The 23,825-nt window shown below is 42.7% G+C and overlaps 2 protein-coding genes across 3 annotated transcripts in view; one reads left to right on the top strand and one right to left on the bottom strand.

Moving 5' to 3' along the window:
* Positions 1-2,810, top strand: part of LOC112254594 (myosin light polypeptide 6) — a 10,953-nt gene extending 8,143 nt beyond the window's left edge. The window contains exons 5-7 of one of the 2 annotated variants that reach the window (XM_042324474.1): positions 483-560; positions 882-917; positions 2,329-2,810. In XM_042324474.1, the coding sequence (XP_042180408.1) occupies positions 483-560; positions 882-910 (107 nt within the window). In that variant the 3' untranslated portion in view covers positions 911-917; positions 2,329-2,810. The remainder of the gene's footprint in view (positions 1-482; positions 561-881; positions 918-2,328) is intronic. The other variant, XM_024427305.2, reaches the window with a different exon arrangement.
* Positions 2,490-23,825, bottom strand: LOC112255276 (SWI/SNF complex subunit SMARCC2). The gene is made up of 25 exons (XM_042324473.1): positions 23,699-23,825; positions 22,717-22,836; positions 22,291-22,376; positions 21,991-22,072; positions 18,029-18,121; positions 17,843-17,912; positions 17,616-17,685; positions 17,249-17,324; positions 15,044-15,291; positions 14,728-14,852; positions 14,427-14,486; positions 14,024-14,192; positions 13,390-13,461; positions 13,125-13,238; positions 12,424-12,577; positions 12,165-12,284; positions 11,995-12,057; positions 11,611-11,869; positions 11,235-11,396; positions 11,010-11,071; positions 10,380-10,506; positions 10,094-10,257; positions 7,965-8,099; positions 7,310-7,703; positions 2,490-7,143 (listed from the first exon to the last, which is right to left on the bottom strand). Exons 1-25 carry the CDS (start codon positions 23,807-23,809, stop codon positions 7,085-7,087), a joined length of 3,195 nt encoding a protein of 1,064 aa, XP_042180407.1. The 5' UTR covers positions 23,810-23,825; the 3' UTR covers positions 2,490-7,084.

Below are 23,825 nucleotides of genomic sequence, written 5' to 3'. Positions count from 1 at the left end.
GCCTTGTGACAATGTCGGTGACATAAATCATTGACATTCTGCTCTTGACGGTTTTACCTGAATTTTAATTTGGACCAAGAGAAAAGCTTGAACTGCATGGTCCTGATAGGTGAGGTTGACAAGGAAAAGAGGTAAACTGACTGGGGAACCAAAGGTCCTTGTTGTCACTAAACTGATTACATTCCTGATATCACCTCCTTAAACTAGTGATTCAATGCCCTACCTTATCCATATTAATCTTCTTCATTTGCATCCAGAACATCTGTCTTGTAAGAGGAATGAGCAACACAAGACATGGTTTTGATGGTCTCACTTAACTGTATCAGTATGCCTCTGGGAATGTCTGCTTGGTAGTGGGGTTTAGCTTTTTTTTATTTTTTTATTGCACCGGTGTTAGGTATAGGAAAGATGGGATTCCCTTCCTGTCTTGTCTATCTCTTATGAGAATGTAAGTGTTTCATTTTTGTTCATTCATGTTGCAGGTGAGAAAATGACAGAAGAGGAGGTGGAGACTCTCTTAGCGGGACACGAAGACGCCAACGGCTGCATCAATTACGAAGGTAAACCAGCGTGGTGAACTGGATGTATATGGGTGTAAAGGGAGAACACTGGACTTGTATAGTAGAATATATCACAATGCTTTAGGATTGACCATTTCAGTGTTGGAATAATGGAAGAATCATGTGGATAAGATGTGAATTGTAACAAAATAAAATGGCAATTGTCTTGCATGGTATGTATCATGTAAACACAAATTCCTGTGATTTGTGGTTATTAATAAGGATTGTGTCTGACTGGGTGGAGGTTGTGCGCATTTGATTTCCGATGAGTGTGGGGGTTTCCCTCCACCCTTCACTGACCTCCCTGTTCCTCTCCCACAGTGTTTGTCCGCCACATCATGTCTGGCTGAGCAGCGGGTACGAGCAGACCCCCAAAAGCCCCCCCGGTCAGCACCTACCCCAGCAGTGGGCTCTCACCTGCACTGGGAGATGTGTGTAGCGGTGAGGGGGGCCCTCTTTAACCATCACTGCACAGAATGCTCCTACTCCTAGCTACTGATACCACAGATATATATTTAAGCAAGTAGTTAACAAGCAGGTTACTCTTGTTTCTGGTTGAGTGTGGGGTTCTTGCTCAAACACACTAATTCAAAAGATGGCGTCCTATTGAAGAGATGCGTAGTAAAGGCTATGATACTTATGGCGTATGTAGAGTAGGACATCTCTCTGTGCCGTGATGGTGTTGTCAGAGGCTCCTGGATTCCTGTGGTGGAGTCTGGTTTGAATTTATGGTTTGATCTGTACTTTTATTTAACTTTCTCTCCTGCAGAGCACTTCTCCCTCTCCTGCCCTTCCCCCTCATCTGGCTGTAGTTTGCATGTAGCCTCTCTGCATGTGGCTCCTGAGTGACCCCCATGGACACTGACTCTCCAACCTGATGAGGGCAGGACACTGATGGGGGGGGGGGGTGGTCTGTTAGACCAGAGGTGTGACTCCTCAACTCTGAATGCATAAGGGTGTGTTTGGGGGTGTAAACACAAATGAAGTGCTGTAAAATAAAGCTTTAAGGGTTCAACTATTGTAGTCTTTACTATAGTCACTTCATACTAATAGAGAATTGCATTTCCTTGGCTGGTGACATCTCTTCCCTCCATCCCCTCTCCCCATGGAAGCTGGTACTGTAGGTGTGCTAGTTTCCCCCCCCCTTTCTGACAGATCCCTCGCTCCTCCTTTTTCCTCTGTTAGAACAGCCCAAATAAAGAGGGGGTGGTTGCTAATCCTAACACATTCCAGGTTCTGAGGCCTGGCTGAGCAAACCCGTGGCTGTTCTGGCTCGCTAGGAGATGGATCTTCTGAGTTGCTCTATGGTTTCCCCCTCTAATCCCTCGCTCCTGCCTCTAATGTTCTCCTCTTTAATGCAGATTCTCTTCTGACTGACATGTGGAGTCTGTGGATCAGGCTGCAGCTCCAGCAGTAAGCTGTCTCATGTTGGGGATAAACACCTAGAGAACCATTTGGGAGCAAGTCACTAAGTGGACTTACCTCTCTGATGAATTGAATTTTTCTCAATGTGATGTCTGAGTGTTTGTCAAAATGTATATTTTGGATGGAATATACCCCCCCATAATTGATTCTAGGCTATACAAGCCAATACATCTCGAACCAAGAGTCACAGTAATGAGTCAGTATAAATTCCTATAGACAATACGGGCCTCTAAATCTATAGTTGATAGGGAGAGCACTGCTGGCTGGAGGTGGAGTTTGCTCTAGGCTTTTCTTCTCACCGATGACTAAGCATGCTGCTGATTTGTTTTTTTTTCTCCCTCAGAACTCGTCCGGATGGTGATGAGTGGTTGAAGATTTCAAGAACACAACCGGTTCATTTTATTCCCAAATGTTTTTTCTATTATATGTAATGTCTGTCTCACACCCATCCAAATCTTGTTTGCCCTCATTTTGTGATTTTCTTTCGGAAGTGCCTTTTCTGTGTCTTGAGTTGAAGAGCCCCTTTTTTCATTTCACTTGAAAATATCATCAAGCAACAGAGGTGCATGCTATCATGCCTGGCTCGTTGACAGAATCGGCAATAACATTCCCTTCATTATTCCATACGTTCCCATCTCCCACCCTGTCACTCAACCCCTGTCAGCCCTGTCGCCCAATAGCTGTGTTTTTATACAGAGATGCATGTTCATTGGCTGAGACCAGCTGTAATGTGGATTTTACCGGGCCAATTATGGAATGGTAGATTTACTGTCATGTATATGTTGTATCAAATGATATTTAATAAAAATCCCCAGTTTCTGAAAACAAATGTTTATCTTTTTAACACACTGGTGGTGTCATGAAGAACCATCCTTCATTTAGTTTAACAGATGTCTGGAATTCCATTACAGTAATATAAAAATGGATACTTCACTTACTAGACCATTTTAAGCCATTCTGGTTATGTCTGGGATGGTCCAGATACCTAGACATTCTGGCTACATGCCCAGGACCATTCTGGCTATTAGAATGCATGTGTTTTGAGGTGACACCATGGAACCTAGGAAGTGGTGTATATCCATTTGATAACTTCAGGGAACAAACTTCTATGCTGGCGTTCTCTCATGTAAAGGTCATTTTAATATTCAACAGGGCTGTAATGTAAGGCCTACTCAGCATTGTCATAGTGTATTTTTTTTGCAGTAGTGCTATGGTAAGATGTATGTTTTATTGCAGTGGCCCTCTATGGTATTTGCAGTACTTACACTAGCCCTTTTTATGGTAATGCAGGTATGAGTCTACTAGCTGCCCTGAGGCAGTAGGCCTTGTATGGTAAGGTGATTGCTTGGTCTCTGTAGTCTGCAGGGTGTCTGTTAGTACTAGGTGATGGTTCAGTGGAAAATAAACTAATGTTCAAGACGCAGTTGTCCCATGCATAGGGGGACCCTGTATGGAAGATGCCACACACAGCCTGCCCTCTTGTGGTGCCTGCAGTGCAGATGGAGCATTGGATTATTTCCATAGGCCTAACAACAACCAGTGAAAGATGTCTTCCTTCACGTAAGGGTTGAGTGTTTAGAGCCATAGGCATACTGCCAAAAATTCTTAGTGAACTACAGCCTGACTGAAGACAATTGTCATAGCTTGAAGTTTGCCATGGTACAGTCAAGATGGCAACGATTACCGAACTGTACACATGTCACATTACATGGTTTTTAAAAACTTTTTGTAAGTAAAACCATCTCTTTATTTTTTTTATATGAACTGCAGAGCAACTGACACTAATTTGGTAACGGTTTAACTGAGGAAAGGTTAATTTCTACTGTGTAATCAATGCAATCATGAAAAACAAACTGGACAGACATGTAATTCATATCACGAAATCCACACAATGTAACAATGGAGACCAAAGCAGTCCATCCATGGTCACGACTAGTGAAGTTTCTAACACTGGCTATCTGGACAAGTTTCATCAGAATATATGACACTGTCAGAATGTGTGTGATGTGCTGGTGCGTGTTCTCATACAGACATACCAAACTATGAGCATCACAATCCCTCAGCCCTTATCACTGGGGGGAGGGGGTGTTGGAACTCTTAGGGGAAACAGATCTTCATGGCATGCATTCACACCCATGCTCACAGTCACACTAACTGACAGGTCATTGTGACCTATTAGGACCACGCACATGACAGTGAGGGAGGTTACAAAAATACAGCAATTAGATGCAAACAGTAATATCAAAGAAACAAGATGGAAAACCTGACAGTCAAAAAATATAAAAATAGATAGGATACATGAAGAAATTGTTACAAATATTAATGGACAGAATTCTCTATAAACTGAACTGAATTTTGAGATCCCTTGACTTGCACAGTTCTTTTGTAACATTAAAGCCACTTCCATTACATAGTAATCACTTCATGTGAGTTGGACCTGTCATTGGAAAAACACAAACTATAAAAATCTGGATTTCCCAAACATCCAAAACTCCGGCTATACCCCACTGACTTATATGGAGAAAATGGCAAACATGATTAAAAAGGATGTTGGTTTATCAATGAAGGAAGAGTTGTGACGGTGATGTCTGAAGTTGCTAATAGGGTTCTTCTGGAGCCTACATCCAGTCATTACTTTAGAGTATAATCTTTACAATGGTATGATTGACCGATACTGACAAGCCATACTGGACATACTGACAGAATCCAAATATGACGCATACATGAATACAAATCATATATGTGTAGTTACTGCTTGTCTTATGATTACGATCTGCTCTATGAAAGCCCAACTGTTTCAGAAGTGTTTCAGATATGAGTGTTCAAAAACAAAATAGAGTTGAAGGGCCAATGAAGATGTTTTTATCTCAATATCAAATCATTTCTGGATAACAATTAAGTACCTGATTATTTTAGACCATTTTAACTGAAAACAAACAAAAGTAGCTTCTTAGCTAAAAGCAATTTCTCAAGCAAGAATTTTGCTAGGACTGTCGAAGTGGTCTGAGTGAGGCGACTAATTATAGGAGCCTAATGGGAAGGACATGTAACCTGAAAACTAGCTATTGTTAGCAGAGAGGAGGGCAAACTCTCTTTGTTATTGGCCTATTAACTTAAACCGCCTGGTTATGTTGCCATGTAGTCCAAAACCCCACCTTTGCAAGACAAGATGACATTTTCAAACAGCTCTTACACTAAAGGGCATTATCATAATTTTCACAATTTTACAGCATTATTCCAACCTCATAGTTTGGAAACATATAAAACACAGGGAAAATAAAGTTTTTGACTGCACTGTCCCTTTAAAATGAGGACTTTTAGGACATTGTAACCTGGTCCTTGTGGGCCCTCGGGGGCACTGTAACTCTGGGAGTATGTTGCCCTTCATCAATACTTTAAGTGGTTTCTAATGCTCAGTCATATAGGGATTTTGTCCCTTCAAATTGGAGTGAATCATTTGTCAGCATTGTAAACAGAAAATCCAGTTAACAGTACATAGTCTTACGAACTGAAATGGCAGTAGGGCCAGATGAGACCGTTTTCAAGTGGAATACATATTATTACAAAGAGTAATACCATTCGTTTTCATTGCCCTCACACATACTTTTTAGTTTAGGATACATCTAACCAACAGGCCTACCCCAAAGCTCTATAACGCCACATTCACTAACATAGGACAACAAGCTTGATGATCTCATATTTCGAAACTATGACATCCTAGTAAAAGTTAAAAACAAGAAAACAGTTATGTGCTTCAGGTCAATTTAGGCCTAGATTCAATCAGATCAAGCGTTAAGCGGCGATAGCCGACACCCACATAGCTGATGTTTTGGCGGTGTTGGAGGTGGAACTGTCAAATCGGTGAGCAGCTGCTCTTGATCATTGTCAGGTAGTCATACCCGTCTCACATTACAAGTTCAGAACGAGAAAATGTAGGCTATATAGAAATAATGACACTCAAATTGAAAATCATTCAACTAAATAATGAGAATTTCTATCAGCCTAATCGAGTTGTAGATTACATCACACATTCCAGTATTCAAACTTGTAAACAAGGCTGCATGGTATTCTTGTAGGGCTCTATTCAATCTGTAAAGCTGAAGTGTTACAGATTCCAGGATAGAAATGTAATGGTATTTTCCGATTGAGCCGACATATGCAGTGTTTACCGTGAACACAGTCTCTGCTAATGCGGGAACACTGCCTTTAAATTTCAATCAGGGTGTAACGCTGAACTTCCGCGGTGCGGATTGAATAAAGCCCTTAATGCTACTTCATGCAGCCAATGGCAATGTACGCTTTAGGTATAATGCCAGGAGCCGCTTGTGCTATTTGACAGCTCTAACGCAGTTCCACCTCTGACACAGCCACAACAACAGCTTTGCGGATGTTGTCTAAAGCGGATCTGATTGAATAGAGCCCTTAGTTAATAATGTTTTGTCTTCAGATATGGCCGCCGGAGAAACATATTTTCAAAGTGCAAATCTTTTTTTCTTAAAAAAAAAAAACATCTTTCAATTCTAAGTACCTACTAGGGTACCTTGGGAGAATCGGTAGGTAGGTATGTCTGTGAACATGGCTGGGAACATCTGACCCTCAGTACACTATAGAAGAAAACAAAAGCACCACTATTCAGAGGACTTCTAAGACAAGAGACCTTTAGTTCTCTTCATATCCTCAGGTCAGGTGGTGTATTTACATGACAATACTCTCTTGGTTTAACCTTGGGTCCGATGTGAAGGGTGAAAGTCATTAAGCTACTTATGTCTGTAAAAAGAAGACTGTTCGTTTGAAAACTCTTCATTTGCATTTTCTTTTTAGTTGGGAGTAATTTTAAGGGGGTTGTTTCCACCTAATATTCATTCCGGTAGGGAATGTTTTTCTTTCGCATGTCAATCGTCCAGTCCAAATGTTAAAAATGATCAAAGTTTGTTGTATCTCCTTCAGTTTGACTTCTTCATTTTCAGATGATACAGGCAGAATTCATAGGTACAAAGTGGTCAATGTCATTCAGTTTGCCAAGACCTTTTTCCTGTCTCTCTCTTCTTCCCTCTCTCTTTCCCTCCTCTCTCCCTACCTCTCTCTTTCTTTCTCTCTTTTCACTGTGGAGTGGGAGCAGCGGTTGAGGAATGGAGTGTATCCCCAGGGGCGCTGGACTCTGGGTTCAAAAAGAGGAGAAGAATTTGAGATGTGTAACACAAACATAGTGCAAAAACATTCAACAGTACAGTTCAAGTTAATTCCAATGGATCACATGATCACCTTCATACAGTATTAGGTAATTACTGAAAATTCACAGTTGGTCAATACAAAATGTGACTCACCGTGGAGTGTTGGGGTGGTGTTGGTGCTGGTGCTGGAGTGGCCTGGTTGGCGGGGAGGTGAGGAGTGAGGACCACTGGGGGTCGGCTGGGGCTCAGCGGGCTGGGCCTGGGCAGAGGAGGGGCCAGTCATGGGGACGGAGGAGGCAGAGGGTGCTGGGCTGGGAGCTGGTTGTGGTGCAGGGATACTGGGGGCCGGCTGGGACTGGGTGGCTAAGGGGCCCTGGGGTGGGGGGCCCGTGGGAGCCGGGGCGGGGTGTGGGCCTCCAGTCTGGCTATGCTGCTGGTGCTGTATCTGTTGGAAGTGCTGCTGACGCGCCCTCATCTCTGCATACTTCAACTGCTCCATGTGGAACGACTGACGGTCTGCCAGCAGCTGCTGCCTCTGGTACTCCAACTACACACACACACACACACACACACACACACACACACACACACACACACACACACACACACACACACACACACACACACACACACACACACACACACACACACACACACACACACACACACACACACACACACACACACACACACACACACACACACACACACACACACACACACAAATGTGCAGTCCAACCAACAAAGGAAAACCAACTAGTCCACTTAAACTAGATCCCCCATAATGCTTCGCTACTGCCTGACTCACAGCCTCCCTCTCTCGGTCCATGATAGTCTCCAGCTCTTCAAAGTGTCTCAGTTTGATCTCCAGCTTCTTCATCTGAGTCTCCACCAGCAGAGCCACCAGAGACTTGATCTTTCTCTCCTCCACCGCAGCCAGGTGCTATGGAGAGAGAAAGACAGAGAGGGAGGGAGAGGGGGGGTGGAGAGGAAGAGAGAGAGAAGAAGCATAGGGTAGAGAAAATAATCTTTAGTATGTGAAAATAGAACAGACATTTACTGAACTGAACATATACTGTTTGTTGTATTTTCTTGCACAGTGAAAAAAAGATACTAAACAAAAAAACATTATTTACATAAGTATTCAGACCCTTTGATATGAAACTCGAAATTGAGCTCAGGTGCATCCTGTTTCCATTGACAATCCTTGATGTTTTGACAACTTGATTAGAGTCCACCTGTGGAATATTCAATTGATTGGACATGATTTGGAAAGGCACATACAGTTGACAGTGCATGTCAAGAGCAAAAACCAAGCCATGAGGCCAAAGGAATTGTCTGTAGAGTTCCGCGACAGGATTGTGTCATGGCACAGATCTGGGGAAGGGTACCAAAACATTTCTGCAGCATTGAAGGTCCCCAAGAACACAGTGGCCTCCATCATTCTTAAATTGAAGAATTTTGGAAGCACCAAGACTCTTCCTAGAGCTGGCTGCCTGACCAAACTGAGCAGTCGGGGGAAAAGGGTGACCAAGAACCCAATGTTCACTCTGACAGAGCTCCAGAGTTCCTCTGTGGAGATGGGAGAAACTTACAGAAGGCTAACCATCTGCAGCACTCCACCAATCAGGCCTATATTGTAGCCACTCCTCAGTAAAAGGCACATGAGAGCCCGCTTGGAGTTCGCCAAAAGGCACCTAAAGGACTGGGGTGAAGGTTCACCTTCCAACTGGACAACGACCATAAGCACACAGCCAAGACAAAGCAGGAGTGGCTTCGGGACAAGTCTTAATGTCCTTAAGTGGCCCAACCAGAGCCCGGACTTGAACCCAATGGAACATCTCTGGAGAGACTTGAAAATAGCTGTGCAGCAACACTCCCATCCAACCTGACAGAGCTTGAGAGGATCTGAAGAGAAATGTAACCTTTATTTAACTAGGCAAGTCAGTTAAAAACAAATTCTTATTTACAATGACGGCCTACCCCGGCCAACGTTGGGCCAATTGTGCCACCCTATGGGACACCCAATCACCGTCGGATGTGACACAGCCTGGATCCTAACCATAAAGGTGTGCCAAGCTTGTAGAGTCATACCTAAGAAGCCTCAAGGCTGTAATCGCTGCCAAGGGTGTTTCAACAAAGTATTGAGTAAAGGGTCTGAATACTTATGTAAATATGATATTACATTTCCTTAAAAACCTGTTTTTTCTTTGTCATTATGGGGTACTGTTTGTATATTGATGAAAAATACAACAATTTAATACATTTTAGAATAAGGCTGTAACGTAACATATTGTGGAAAAAGTCAAGGTGACTGAATACTTTCCGACTGTATAACGTTACTGGAAGACAAAAAATACCACCTCATTTCATATGAGATTTTAGGATGATTGTACGAACGGTCACATTTTTCTCTCATGTGGCCTCAACAGCGTGTTAGGCAAAATATGTGCTTTGATTGAAACTAAACACAGGTAAGCTATGCAGTTTAACACTATCTGCAAAAACATTTGCTCCACTGTATATAATTCAGAACAGGCTTACTTGTAGGCTACTTGGAAACAACACTGTATAACTCAATAAGATCTAAATGCATATCCCATGAAACTGATTGAGATCAAATGATTGGTATGCAGACGCTGCATGGACGTTTCAGAATCAGAACGTGATTCAGATCTTCAGCTGTGGGGAAAAGGGATCCAGGTGGGCGGGACGGGGTGGTTACCTCCGGATCCGCAGTCTCTGCCTATTTTTGAATCCCTGTGGATTGGCTAGGAGAGCTGATTTCAAATCAGGTGCCTCCTAATGTAATTGTATGAACTATGGCAAAACTGATCGTAGATCAGCACTCCTACTCTGAGAAGCTTGATACATACAGCATCTGATCCTAGATCTGTGGTTGGGGGCATCATGCTAAACAAGGGTCAGAAGTCAGACCTTGGCTTTGACGGCAGCAGCAGCCAGGGCAGAGGCAGCAGCGGTAGCCAGGTTCCCCTCTCCCACATCCCGTTCCACCTTCGCCTTCCTTTCTCCCTCGCTCTCTCCTTCTCTCTGGCCCTCCTCCAAGGCCTCCTTCCCTTCCTTCTCCTTCTCTCTCTCACCTAATGCAGAGTGGCAAACATATAAATCACACTTAATTTAGTGTCTAAGAAATAGAGACAGAATCCACTATTTTACAGAGATTACAGAGACATTCAAATTCAGTCACAGACATAAACATTACCCATCTCTGTCTCTGTCTTCTCAGACTCTCGGTCTCTCTCTCCTTCTCCCTCTCTCCCTCTCTCCTCCTCCTTCTTCCCGTTTTCTCCTTGCTTCTCATCCTCTTCCATGGCTCCATCTTTATTCTCCTGTTATCACCATGGGGATAAGGACAACAAGGTCAGCTCTTTACTGATACTTTATTTTTTTTTACCCCTTTTTCGTGGTATCCAATTGGTAGTTACAGTCTTGTCTCATTGCTGCAAGTCCTGTACGGATTCGGGAGAGGCGAAGTTTGAGAGTCGTGCGTCCTCCGAAACACAACCCAGCCAAGCCGCACTGCTTCTTGACACAATGCCCGCTTAACCCGGAAGCCAGCCACACCAATGTGTCAGAGGAAACACTGTGCATCTGGCGACCGTGTCAGCGTGCATTGCGTCCGGCCCGCCACAGGAGTCGCTAGTGCGTGATGGGACAAGAACATCCCTGCCGGCCAAACCCTCCCCTAACCTGGAAGACCGTGCCACTCGGGAGGCCGTCCTTACTGATACTTGAGTATCGATCATCACAACATAGACAATTCAGAACTGGTTTGCCAGAAGACTCGACCACGCAAACACAGGTATAGTAGAAGTCCAAACAGACACCATACCTTGGTCTCCCTCTTCTCCTCACTGGATTGGCTGTCACTCTTACTCTCCTCACTGCTCTCTTCTGGAGGCAGAGAAAAGACAGATGAGTTGTCAGCCAGCCTTACGTCTACCCCACCTGCAACTCGTTTTTCAATTCAGATTGATAAACTATTGACATACATACTTATGTGGAAACATGACCAAAGACGACTATAGTTTTAGATAATAGTAGATGGAAGCTGTACCAGGTTTGTCTCCTTCCTCCAGGCTGGTGCCTGCGATGCCGCTGCCCTCCAGGCCGTAGAGGGGGTCCTGTCTGCCACTTGCCCGCGCCGCCTCCTCCACCCTCCTCACATGGGCCTCCACCAGTGCTGCTGGGACCTCCTCCTTCATACGGGAAAACTCCTCTGAGAGAGAGAGAGAGAAGAGAGAAACAGCTGAACGCTACACCCAATACACAATCCATCTCTAAAATGTCTCTCTTGAGAGAATTTTTTTTTTTTTTTAACTTAAAGACACCTCCTGGTAAATAACGGTTAACTAAACAGTTATCTGACTCAAATCAGGCCAGTCTTTACTGTGTGATCTGACCGACGGTTAGTTAGTGAGTTGACCCCTCACCCAGGGCAGACTTGGCGGCTGCGGAGGCCACGCGCGGGTCCACCACGGAGGCCAGGAAGGCCACGGTGCTCATGACGGGGTTGCCTGCCTGGCTGAAGGGGACGGGCTGGTAGACCAGGGGGCCCAGGGACGAGGACATGTCCTCCAGGTATGGGTCCTCAATGGGCAGACGCAGGAAGTGCAGGATACACTCGTCCTGGGTACGTGAGCCCACGTGCTCTGACACCTTGTTCCAGTCATCCTTGTACATCTCCAGACCCTGAAAGGGGAGGGATGATATGATTGATATTAATAATTAAGTTTAAGTTTATTTGGATTTAAAGGGCCTTTTGTTGAATCATTCTGTTGAATGGTAATAAAGTGGAGGAGACAGCTGTTAGTTACCTCTAGCAGCAGTAGTGTCTCCTGTTCGGTCCAGTCTCGCATGGCATTGGCAGCAGTCTTACTCTGTAGACAGGTAGAAGTAATATCACTGAAACACATCACTACTCTTTAATAGTTAGCTATACAGTGCATTATGATCCTCATCAGTCCTGCAGTGTTGTGAGCCATACCTTAGGAGGCCCAGTCTTCTTGCTGTACATGTCTGTCCTCAGGCCAAAGTTCTGCAGGTCGGCTGGCTGCTTCTCCTTCACCTTATCGGGGAATGACAGAATCTGCTGGGCCGCCGGAGTCTATAGGGGACAGAGAGAGAAGGTAAGTGGAGTGAAGCTACAGTCAAATAGAGACATCTAGAACCAAAATATAGATACAATTTGTGTTTGTGCGTGCACATGTGTTTATCTGTGTGTCTGTGTGTGTGTGTGTGTGTACCTGGGATGCCTTGGGCTGCAGGGGAACCAGGCTGGAAGGGGTGTCAGCCAGGACGTGGAAGTGGGAGGTGGGCGGGGGGCCCATGGGGGTGGGCCGGCTCTCTGAGTCCACCTGGTAGTTGATCAGACCCCACTGCTCCAGGAATGCATGCACCCTGAGGAGAGGAGGAGGTAAATATTACTGCAGGAAGTAGATGAAAAGAAAAGAATACACAACAATGACAGTGTGTACACAATGTACTACAGCAGGGGTGTCAAATCTGGTCTAAAGGTGTTTTTTTTAAACTCATTAAACTTTAAAATGTCTAAAACCAAATGGAAACTGTGTAGAAATGATAATGGACCTACATTCATACAGTTTCTTGACCGTGTCCATCTCTCTAATCAACCAAATGAAAGCTAGACAGTCAGGCAGCATCGAAAATTCCATGATGACCAGAGGACTAATTTTTGCACATTTTGACGGCGAGGAAATATAATCCATTTTCAGTGCGGCCCTCCGGACCTCGTTGAAGACCGAATGCGGCGACCGGGGCAAAATTCGTTTGACACCCTTGTTCTACAGTGTTAAACCAGACTGATCTGAGCGCAGCGGTCTGGTTTCACGAAGCTAGTATTATACTCTTCTTATAAGAATTACAAAACAGAGTAAACTGTAATGCGACTGTTGTAAATGTCCTGTGTGCAGCGAGTCCTCCTAACCTCATGATGGCACACACGTCTCCGGCCAGGTTCCTACGACAGGCGGTGGAGGTGAGGTACTCCTGCGGGTTCAGCCTGTACGTGTCAATCATGAAGTTCCTGTAGGCCAGGTAACTGTGGAGAGATAGAGATTCTTGTCAGTGAATATACAGTTAAGTCACTCCAAACCTTAAAGCTGTGTGAAAGATGTTGTTTTATGCATAACACAGAGGAGTGCATAAGCTAGGCATGTGTAATAATAATATGTTAGCATGGGTTTACTTACATCTCAGGGGTTTTGGATTTGTTCTTGCCATTGAAAAACTCTGGGAGGGCTCTGCGCTCAATAGCATGGACACTGAGAAAGAGAGAATGAGGTTAACATACAGTAGACTAGCTATACCATTTAAGAGCATCTCTCTAGAACAGGGATGGGCAACTGGCAGCTCCCACCCTCGGATCAATCCCCCCCAGTTAGGGAATAGTAGAATACACAAGGTTCAATTTCATCAGCAGCTTTTTTCTTGTTATGTCAGTCACTGATAGTTAAACATGTCAGCTAACATTTCTTAGATTGCTAAGTTAGTTTAGCGGACAGCTATCTAAACTTGTTATGGTCGAATTACCACCCAGGGGACCCACATTCATTTAGTTAGTCTCACTCAGATATTATATTATAAACTGCAAACATTTCTCTCCACCCTATGGCAAATTGTGTAGAACTGTAGGAAATGTGCTTTAAAACAGCTCATTGTCCTCTCTACTCCATGGCACAATGAGTAGAATTGCATGAAGTTAGTTATAAAATTGTAAAATCTTCTCAACACCCCATGGCCAAATGTGTAGAATTGCACGAAACAAACTCTAAAGCGTAACACTATAAGGCTGATGATCCGGGGGTGGGGGGATGTGTAGCCTACCTGTTGTAGTCAAACCATGCAGCGTAGCTGGGAATGATGATGTGGTGGGTCTGCTCAGTCACGTTGTCCTCATGGAGGTCCGACCCTTTCACCGGCTCTCCTTTCACACTCGGAGAGCCCTCCTCCTCCTCCTTTTCTGCAGTTTCCATGGATTCATCCTCTTGCTCATCTGTTCAAGAGATAAAAGAGGAGATAATGAACATAGGGGGACAGAAAGGATAGATTAAGCTAAAATATAGAGACCTCACCCTGCAGACAGTGTATACACTGAGATGTAAAGTTATGATGTGATGTGTGTGTTGTGCATCAGGTTGGATACTGTGACAGCAAAACATTTAAATAATCTGTACATATGGACAAATATAGAAAGTATTGTATTGATGAAGTAGTTCAGGGAACTCACCCAGGTCTGTCATGGTACCTCCTTTCACTGGTGTCAACTCAGAGTCTTTCTTAGTGTTGGCTACAGAGAGACAGAGACAGAGAGGGAGGGGGAGGGGGGTTTGCATTTCCTGTGACACAAGACTTTAGTTCAACCCCTGACCTTCAGTCACAATGATGATACTGATGTTTCAACCAGCGTAAATATCAGGAGGATAAGCCAATGGGCTAAGTCAAAACCGTACATAATAAAGTGTATGTGTGAGTTAAAATGTTCACTAACAAAATGTCATAAGTATTGTACATGTGTGTGTGTTGTGTACCTGTCTTAGGTAGGGTGACCTCCTCTACAGCAGGTACAGGTGATGGTTCATCCAGATCTTTAGTCAGATCCTCTGGCTCCTCCTCTCTCTGGCCTCGCTTAGACTTAGTGTACGGGGTGGTGGGCCTACACACACACACACACACACACAAAGTCAGTCATACTGTATAGCATCTAAAGGCTAGTATTTCTTACTCATAGTGTGTGTCAGCAATCTACAGATCTCCCAATGACACCTCTACAAAGGGCATCATCCTGGGCTGGCCTATACAGTAGTAAACAAAGGGTAGTAGGGTAGCACACACACACACACATACCCTTTCTTGGTGTTCTTCTTCTTGCTCTCCTGGGATGTTGGAGTGGGCGAGGGGGAGGGTGAGCGCTTCCTCTTCTTGGCGCTGCCGGGCTTCTTGTCCCGGCGCTCGTCCCCTGGGGTGGTCACCTCGTCCGTCAGGGTCTTGGCTGAGATCCTCTTCCTCTTGGGGCCCCCCTCTCCGACCTCATAGTCCTCCTCATTCATCCACTCATTAAACTGGTCCAGGTCCAGGATCCACTTGGCATGGACCTGAAGAAACACAGTTTTTAATATGATGTCATAAACAGGGTGTGAATTACAGGGGAGCCAGGAGGGGCTCAGCTCCTCTGAATGAGACATTAGCTCTCCTAAATGCAACAAAAGTCCAACTTTGGAGGGGTCTCTAAATAATGCTAATTTAATATTATACTATTTGCTTAAAATGTAGTGGTAAATATTACAATAAAAGTGTCCAAATACCACTACATCACTGGCTACCGGTAGGCCTATTTGAAGTTCATGGTAACAGGCCTACAATTTGTAGCCTAGAGTAGTAAATTGAGCGTGTGTATTTGGGTGACCCTTCCCGTTTTCCCCGGAACAGTTTCAGCGTCCCAACTTTTCAGCCGACAAAAAAGTTTCATTTATCAGCAAGATGCATCAATTGTAGGTCTTATCAATGGCTGAATGTCATTAGGCACACTGTTTGGTGTTTTGTAATGGCATAAGTGTACATGCGATGCACTGTTTGGTGTTTTGTAATGGCATAAGTGTACATGCGATGCACTGTTTGGTGTTTTGTAATGGCATAAGTGTACATGCGATGCACTGTTTGGTGTTTTGTAATGGCATAAGAGTACATGCGATGCACTGTTTGGTGTTTTGTAATGGCATAAGTGTACATGCGATGCACTGTTTGGTGTTTTGTAATGGCATAAGTGTACATGCGATGCACTGTTTGGTGTTTTGTAATGGCGTAAGTGTACATGATGCACTGTTTGGTGTTTTGTAATGGCATAAGTGTACATGCGATGCACTGTTTGGTGTTTTGTAATGGCGTAAGTGTACATGCGATGCACTGTTTGGTGTTTTGTAATGGCATAAGTGTACATGCGATGCACTGTTTGGTGTTTTGTAATGGCGTAAGTGTACATGCGATGCACTGTTTGGTGTTTTGTAATGGCATAAGTGTACATGCGATGCACTGTTTGGTGTTTTGTAATGGCATAAGTGTACATGCGATGTACTGTTTGGTGTTTTGTAATGGCATAAGTGTACATGCGATGCACTGTTTGGTGTTTTGTAATGGCATAAGTGTACATGCGATGTACTGTTTGGTGTTTTGTAATGGCGTAAGTGTACATGCGATGCACTGTTTGGTGTTTTGGAGTGGTTGAACATGCGATGCACTGTTTGGTGTTTTGGAGTGGTTGAACATGCGATGCACTGTTTGGTGTTTTGGAGTGGTTGAACATGCGACGCACTGTTTGGTGTTTTGGAGTGGTTGAACATGCATACTTTTTGAAGTCATTTGTTTGACAAACAGATGAAAACACTGTGACTGGTTGTGCCTATGCCACATTGAAAGGTAATTAATTTCTACCATTAAATGATATCTTTATTATTAGGCCAATAAAACAAATTCATATAGACCCCCCCGAATATCACGGTGTAATCACACTCTGGTCATAAACATGTATATATGTTAATAATTTCTTACATGTATATATGAGAGACAGAGAGAGCCGTGTCCGGATACCGGTACTTGCATAATAAATAGTACGCTGATTACTGTATAGAAAGTTTTATGGTACATGAGATTTCAAAAATGTTGTATGCTTTAAATGTAAGGATGTCATATTAATTTCTGCTCTTCATCTAATACGAATTAGCTGCATGCTATTGAGGACGAGAATCGTCTATTTCAAACCCAAGTGTGTTTGACAAGGGGACGAGGCGAGCTGTCCAAAACGAATGAATGACGGGTACTATCAGGATGTTCTACATAGTAGGCTACGTAGTATGGTTAGTACATAGTAGAGAATGTTTGTAATTAGTAGGAAAGAGCCATTTTGGGCACAGCCCTTACACACAGAAAGAGCCATTTTGGGCACAGCCCTTACACACAGAAAGAGCCATTTTGGGCACAGCCCTTACACACAGAAAGAGCCATTTTGGGCACAGCCCTTACACACAGAAAGAGAGGAAGAAAGCTATGTGTGCTGACCTTCCTGGGTTTCTCTGGGCTGGGCGGATCTTCCACAGCTGCTTCCACCTCACTGGCTGAGATCCAGGTGTCATAGCTGAGCAGCAGGGGACAGAGGTCAGATGGAGGTCAGAGACTAGTGTCAGCCTAGTGCACTACATGCTATAACACAGGCTGAGAAAAACAGTGTGGAACTGTTTGCTTTTGTCGTGGTGTATGAATAGGTAAAGGAGATGTGGGTATGGGTTAGAGAGCATGTTAGTGTACATTCACTGTTTGACTTTACTCAATAGTGTCAGTATCACAGGTGTTAAAGCATGCTGTGCTGCTAAAGGCTAAGATTGAGTTGACTGTGTCAGGCTGAGGCCCCAGTATGGACAGTACCTACCTGTCAGGAGAGTATCCCCAGTGGAGCAGCACCTGCTTGTCTCTCTTCATCACCGGACGCACCCACTCCTCTGAACCAACCAGGGGATTGGTGAGAGAGAGAGAGGGAGGAGGCTCATTTTCAAGCCACTACATTTTTGTCATTTAGTAGATGCTCTTATACAGAGCAATTAAGGTTAAGTGCCTTGCTCAAGGGCACGTTTGATCCATAATGTTAGACTGACTTACCCTCCTCAAGACTGGCAGGGATGGGAACCACCACATGGGAGCTGCATGTCTTGTCTTCAGTCACTGAGCCCTGCTGGCAGCAAACAAACTCTGCTTAACTGTGTTTGTATGTTGTGTTGTATTGTATTGCACTGTATGTGTACTCCATATACAGTTTCGTCACTAGGTCAGTGAAGACAAGCCTACCTGGTGCCTCTTGATTATGTCCTTCAGTTTCCCCAGCAGCTTGGCCTCAATGTCAGAGCTCAGGTAGATCACTGGTCGACTCAGACAGTTGTTCTAATCGACAGATGGCAAGAAAGAAAGAGAGAGTGAATAAGAAAGAGAGAGTGAATAGGAAAGAGAGAGTGAATAAGAAAGAGAGAGTGAATAAGAGAGAGAGTGAATAAGAGAGAGAGTGAATAAGAGAGAGAGAGTGAATAAGAGAGAGAGTGAATAAGAGAGAGAGAGAGTGTGAATAAGAAAGAGAGGGTGAATAAGAAAGAGGGTGAATAAGAAAGAGGGTGAATAAGAAAGAGGGTGAATAAGAGAGGGTGAATAAGAAAGAGAGAGTGAATAAGATAGAGTGGATAAGAAAGAGAGAGTGGATAAGAAAGAGAGAGTGGATAAGAAAGAGAGAGTGGATAAGAAAGAGAGAGTGAATAAGAAAGAGAGAGTGGATAAGAAAAGAGAGTGGATAAGAAAGAGAGAGTGGATAAGAAAGAGAGAGTGGATAAGAAAGAGAGAGTGGATAAGAAAGAGAGAGTGAATAAGAAAGAGAGAGTGAATAAGAAAGACAGTGAATAAGAAAGAGAGAGTGAATAAGAAAGAGAGAGTGAATAAGAAAGAGAGGGTGAATAAGAAAGAGAGGGTGAATAAGAAAGAGAGGGTGAATAAGAAAGAGAGGGTGAATAAGAAAGAGAGAGTGAATAAGAAAGAGAGAGTGAATAAGAAAGAGAGGGTGAATAAGAAAGAGAGAGTGAATAAGAAAGAGAGAGTGAATAAGAAAGAGAGAGTGAATAAGAGAGAGAGTGAATAAGAGAGAGAGTGAATAAGAAAGAGAGGGTGAATAAGAAAGAGAGGGTAAATAAGAAAGAGAGAGTGGATAAGAAAGAGAGAGTGAATAAGAAAGAGAGAGTGAATAAGAGAGAGAGTGAATAAGAAAGAGAGAGTGAATAAAGAAAGAGAGAGTGAATAAGAGAGAGAGTGAATAAGAAAGAGAGAGTGAATAAGAAAGAGAGAGTGAATAAGAATAAGAGAGAGTGAATAAGAAGAGAGTGAATAAGAGAGAGAAATAAGAGAGAGAGTGAATAAGAAGAGAGTGAATAAGAAAGAGAGAGTGAATAAGAGAGAGAGTGAATAAGAAAGAGAGAGTGAATAAGAAAGAGAGGGTGAAAGAGAGAGTGGATAAGAAAGAGAGAGTGAATAAGAAAGAGGGTGAATAAGAAAGAGAGAGTGAATAAGAAAGAGAGAGTGAATAAGAAAGAGAGAGTGAATAAGAAAGAGAGAGTGAATAAGAAAGAGAGGGTGAATAAGAAAGAGAGAGTGAATAAGAGAGAGTGAATAAGAAAGAGAGAGTGAATAAGAAAGAGAGAGTGAATAAGAAAGAGAGAGTGAATAAGAAAGAGAGGGTGAATAAGAAAGAGAGAGTGAATAAGAAAGAGAGGGTGAATAAGAAAGAGAGAGTGAATAAGAAAGAGAGAGTGAATAAGAAAGAGAGAGTGAATAAGAAAGAGAGAGTGAATAAGAAAGAGAGAGTGAATAAGAAAGAGAGAGTGAATAAGAGAGAGTGAATAAGAGAGAGAGTGAATAAGAGAGAGAGTGAATAAGAAAGAGAGGGTGAATAAGAAAGAGAGGGTAAATAAGAAAGAGAGAGTGGATAAGAAAGAGAGAGTGAATAAGAAAGAGAGGGTGAATAAGAAAGAGAGAGTGAATAAGAAAGAGAGGGTGAATAAGAAAGAGAGAGTGAATAAGAAAGAGAGGGTGAATAAGAAAGAGAGAGTGAATAAGAAAGAGTGAATAAGAAAGAGAGAGTGAATAAGAAAGAGAGAGTGAATAAGAAAGAGAGGGTGAATAAGAAAGAGAGAGTGAATAAGAAAGAGAGAGTGAATAAGAAAGAGGGTGAATAAGAAAGAGAGAGTGAATAAGAAAGAGAGAGTGAATAAGAAAGAGAGAGTGAATAAGAAAGAGAGAGTGAATAAGAAAGAGAGGGTGAATACGAAAGAGAGAGTGAATAAGAGAGAGTGAATAAGAAAGAGAGGGTGAATAAGAGAGAGTGAATAAGAAAGAGAGAGTGAATAAGAAAGAGAGAGTGAATAAGAGAGAGTGAATAAGAGAGAGTGAATAAGAAAGAGAGGGTGAATAAGAAAGAGAGGGTGAATAAGAAAGAGAGGGTGAATAAGAAAGAGTGAGTGAATAAGAAAGAGAGGGTGAATAAGAAAGAGAGAGTGAATAAGAAAGAGAGGGTGAATAAGAAAGAGAGAGTGAATAAGAAAGAGTGAGTGAATAAGAAAGAGAGAGTGAATAAGAAAGAGAGGGTGAATAAGAAAGAGAGAGTGAATAAGAAAGAGAGAGTGAATAAGAGAGAGTGAATAAGAAAGAGAGAGTGAATAAGAAAGAGAGGGTGAATAAGAAAGAGAGAGTGAATAAGAAAGAGAGGGTGAATAAGAAAGAGAGAGTGAATAAGAAAGAGGGTGAATAAGAAAGAGAGAGTGAATAAGAAAGAGAGAGTGAATAAGAAAGAGAGAGTGAATAAGAGAGAGTGAATAAGAAAGAGAGGGTGAATAAGAAAGAGAGAGTGAATAAGAAAGAGAGGGTGAATAAGAAAGAGAGAGTGAATAAGAAAGAGAGGGTAAATAAGAAAGAGAGAGTGAATAAGAAAGAGTGAATAAGAAAGAGAGAGTGAATAAGAAAGAGAGAGTGAATAAGAAAGAGAGGGTGAATAAGAAAGAGAGAGTGAATAAGAAAGAGGGTGAATAAGAAAGAGAGAGTGAATAAGAAAGAGAGAGTGAATAAGAAAGAGAGAGTGAATAAGAGAGAGTGAATAAGAAAGAGAGGGTGAATACGAAAGAGAGAGTGAATAAGAGAGAGTGAATAAGAAAGAGAGAGTGAATAAGAAAGAGAGGGTGAATAAGAAAGAGAGAGTGAATAAGAAAGAGAGAGTGAATAAGAAAGAGAGGGTGAATAAGAAAGAGAGAGTGAATAAGAAAGAGAGAGTGAATAAGAAAGAGAGAGTGAATAAGAAAGAGAGAGTGAATAAGAAAGAGAGAGTGAATAAGAGAGAGTGAATAAGAAAGTGAATAAGAAAGAGGGTGAATAAGAAAGAGAGGGTGAATAAGAAAGAGTGAGTGAATAAGAAAGAGAGGGTGAATAAAGAAAGAGAGGGTGAATAAGAAAGAGAGAGTGAATAAGAAAGAGTGAGTGAATAAGAAAGAGTGAGTGAATAAGAAAGAGAGAGTGAATAAGAAAGAGAGAGTGAATAAGAAAGAGTGAGTGAATAAGAAAGAGAGAGTGAATAAGAAAGAGGGTGAATAAGAAAGAGAGGGTGAATAAGAAAGAGTGAGTGAATAAGAAAGAGAGGGTGAATAAAGAAAGAGAGGGTGAATAAGAAAGAGAGAGTGAATAAGAAAGAGAGGGTGAATAAGAAAGAGAGAGTGAATAAGAAAGAGTGAGTGAATAAGAAAGAGTGAGTGAATAAGAAAGAGAGAGTGAATAAGAAAGAGAGAGTGAATAAGAAAGAGTGAGTGAATAAGAAAGAGAGGGTGAATAAGAAAGAGAGGGTGAATAAGAAAGAGAGAGTGAATAAGAAAGAGAGGGTGAATAAGAAAGAGAGGGTGAATAAGAAAGAGAGAGTGAATAAGAAAGAGAGAGTGAATAAGAGAGAGAGAATAAGAAAGAGAGAGTGAATAAGAAAGAGTGAGTGAATAAGAAAGAGAGAGTGAATAAGAAAGAGAGGGTGAATAAGAAAGAGAGAGTGAATAAGAAAGAGAGAGTGAATAAGAGAGAGTGAATAAGAAAGAGAGAGTGAATAAGAAAGAGAGAGTGAATAAGAAAGAGTGAGTGAATAAGAAAGAGTGAGTGAATAAGAAAGAGAGAGTGAATAAGAAAGAGAGGGACACAGAACAATAGATAAATAAATAGTTTTCCAAAGAAGAACACGGCAGACTGACCTGTACCAGGGATTTCTCGATAGTCATGAACATCTCCACATTGCGGTCCATCCGAGAAGGATTCTGAAAGTCAAACCTGCGCCTGCCATGAAGACAGACAGGAGTAAAAAATCTCAAAGAACCTCGTCAAATATTTCAATAAAAATACATCATTGTCAAAATGAAAACATCTCAAGGATCAATCTATTTTGTTTAATCTTAAACATAACTTTTCAACTATACAACTGGGTTCAATTCATTTGAAGGGAATGTATGTGCAGTGAGCCAAACAAAATCTAATGACGTTAATGAAACTCTTACCAGCCCTGATCACTCTTGAACTTGTAGGCTGCTGCCAGAATGTGGCAGAGAGCCCCACCAGACTTAAAGTCCAGGAAACTCTTCATCTGAACAGAAAGACAGAGGGTTAGATACAACATTCTTAAAAATATATATATATATATTTAACCTTTATTTAACTAGGTAAGTCAGTTAAGAACAAATTCTTGTTTACAATGATGGCCTACCCCGCCAAACCCTAACCCGGACGATGCTGGGCCAATTGTGCGCCACCCTATGGGACTCCCAATCACGGGCGGTTGTGATACAGCCTGGAATCAAACCAGGGTCTGTAGTGGCGCTTCTAGCACTGAGATACAGTGCCTTAGACCGCTGAACCACTCACGAGCCCTAGAATAGTGTAATAGGGGAAGCACAATACCCAATTGTGTGCGTGTATGTTTGTACCGGCAGCCTGGTGAGAGGTGGGTTGCTGACATGTCGTCCGAACACCTCCTCCTGAAACTGCAGTAGCTGGACCACTAGGCTGGACAGAGACTTGTTGGTGGGGGGCTCCGCCTGGATGTACTGAGGGATGAGAGAGAGAGAGAGAGAGAGAGAGAGAGAGGATTAACATGGAAATGTCAGAATAAATAGACATTGTAACTTAAGTTTAGTTTGTGTGTGCATGTGCGATAGCGAGAATAGGAAAATAAATTATTTATCCACCATAGAACTTTGACAGTTTGAACACTACAATTAACAAAAGCAGAATTCATTTGATGGTCAAAGAAACAACAGGTTTCTTTACGTGAATCTTTGCATTCTTTCTGTCTGGGCCAGGTTGAGAATGGTAGAGCTGAGCGCATGCTCTGAGACAATAGACAGGGCTTTTTGGCAACACTATAATGAGAAAATTCTGCACACCATCTGGGAAGGGGTAAAAGGGGGCGGATCATTAAAACTCAATGCGCATATATTGCCCTAAAAGAACATGGTGTGCAATGGGGTGAAAGATAAAACCGAAAGCGCCGGTAAAAAGACAGCTCAACATCTGGATATGTGCACTTGCGCTGCCGGTGCGGTAGCCGGAGTATAGACATCTGCAATCAATGAAATTACCGTTAGATAGCCAGTTGGGTTTCCTCCCCTTGAACAAAAACCTGCAACACAGGCCATTCATTCCCCTCTACTAAAAGGGGGTAGTAACATGGATTTATGTTCATAATTTGCAACGCGGAATTTCACCAAGACGTTTTCGCAGCATCCTTTTGTTTCAGTTTCGTGAATGTGTGGATTAAACCGCTGAACTATCCTGCAACCCATCTCATCTCACACCCTCCTTCTCCTTTCTCTTTGCTCACTCGTTTTGCTGTTAGGATTGCTCTCCTTCATTTATGATAATATGAATGCGTGTATTTATTACTTTAGCAAAAAAAACAGGCAGTACCTTTTTATAATTCTTGCCCAACCAAACGCGGACATTGTCGAATTGCGAGACGGTATCAGACGTTTCGAAATATTTTACGTTCGGGCCGCCGTCTTTCTTCCGCACCGCCATCTTTGTCTGCAGAATG

This window comes from Oncorhynchus tshawytscha, linkage group LG07 (genome assembly GCF_018296145.1).
Source record: "Oncorhynchus tshawytscha isolate Ot180627B linkage group LG07, Otsh_v2.0, whole genome shotgun sequence".
NCBI lineage: Eukaryota > Metazoa > Chordata > Actinopteri > Salmoniformes > Salmonidae > Oncorhynchus > Oncorhynchus tshawytscha.
The sequence above is the reverse complement of the archived record's forward strand: the minus strand, read 5'-3'. Positions and strand labels throughout refer to the sequence as shown.

Coding starts and splice junctions, on each gene's coding strand:
- LOC112255276 (XM_042324473.1), bottom strand. CDS start 23,809: ATGGCGGTGCGGAAGAAAGACGGCGGCCCGAACGTAAAATATTTCGAA. Junction 15,292..17,248: donor GCCCAGAGAAACCCAGGAAG/GTCAGCACACAT, acceptor GTGTTTCTTCAG/GTCCATGCCAAGTGGATCCT. Junction 12,285..12,423: donor TGCAGCCCAAGGCATCCCAG/GTACACACACAC, acceptor TGTCCCCTATAG/ACTCCGGCGGCCCAGCAGAT.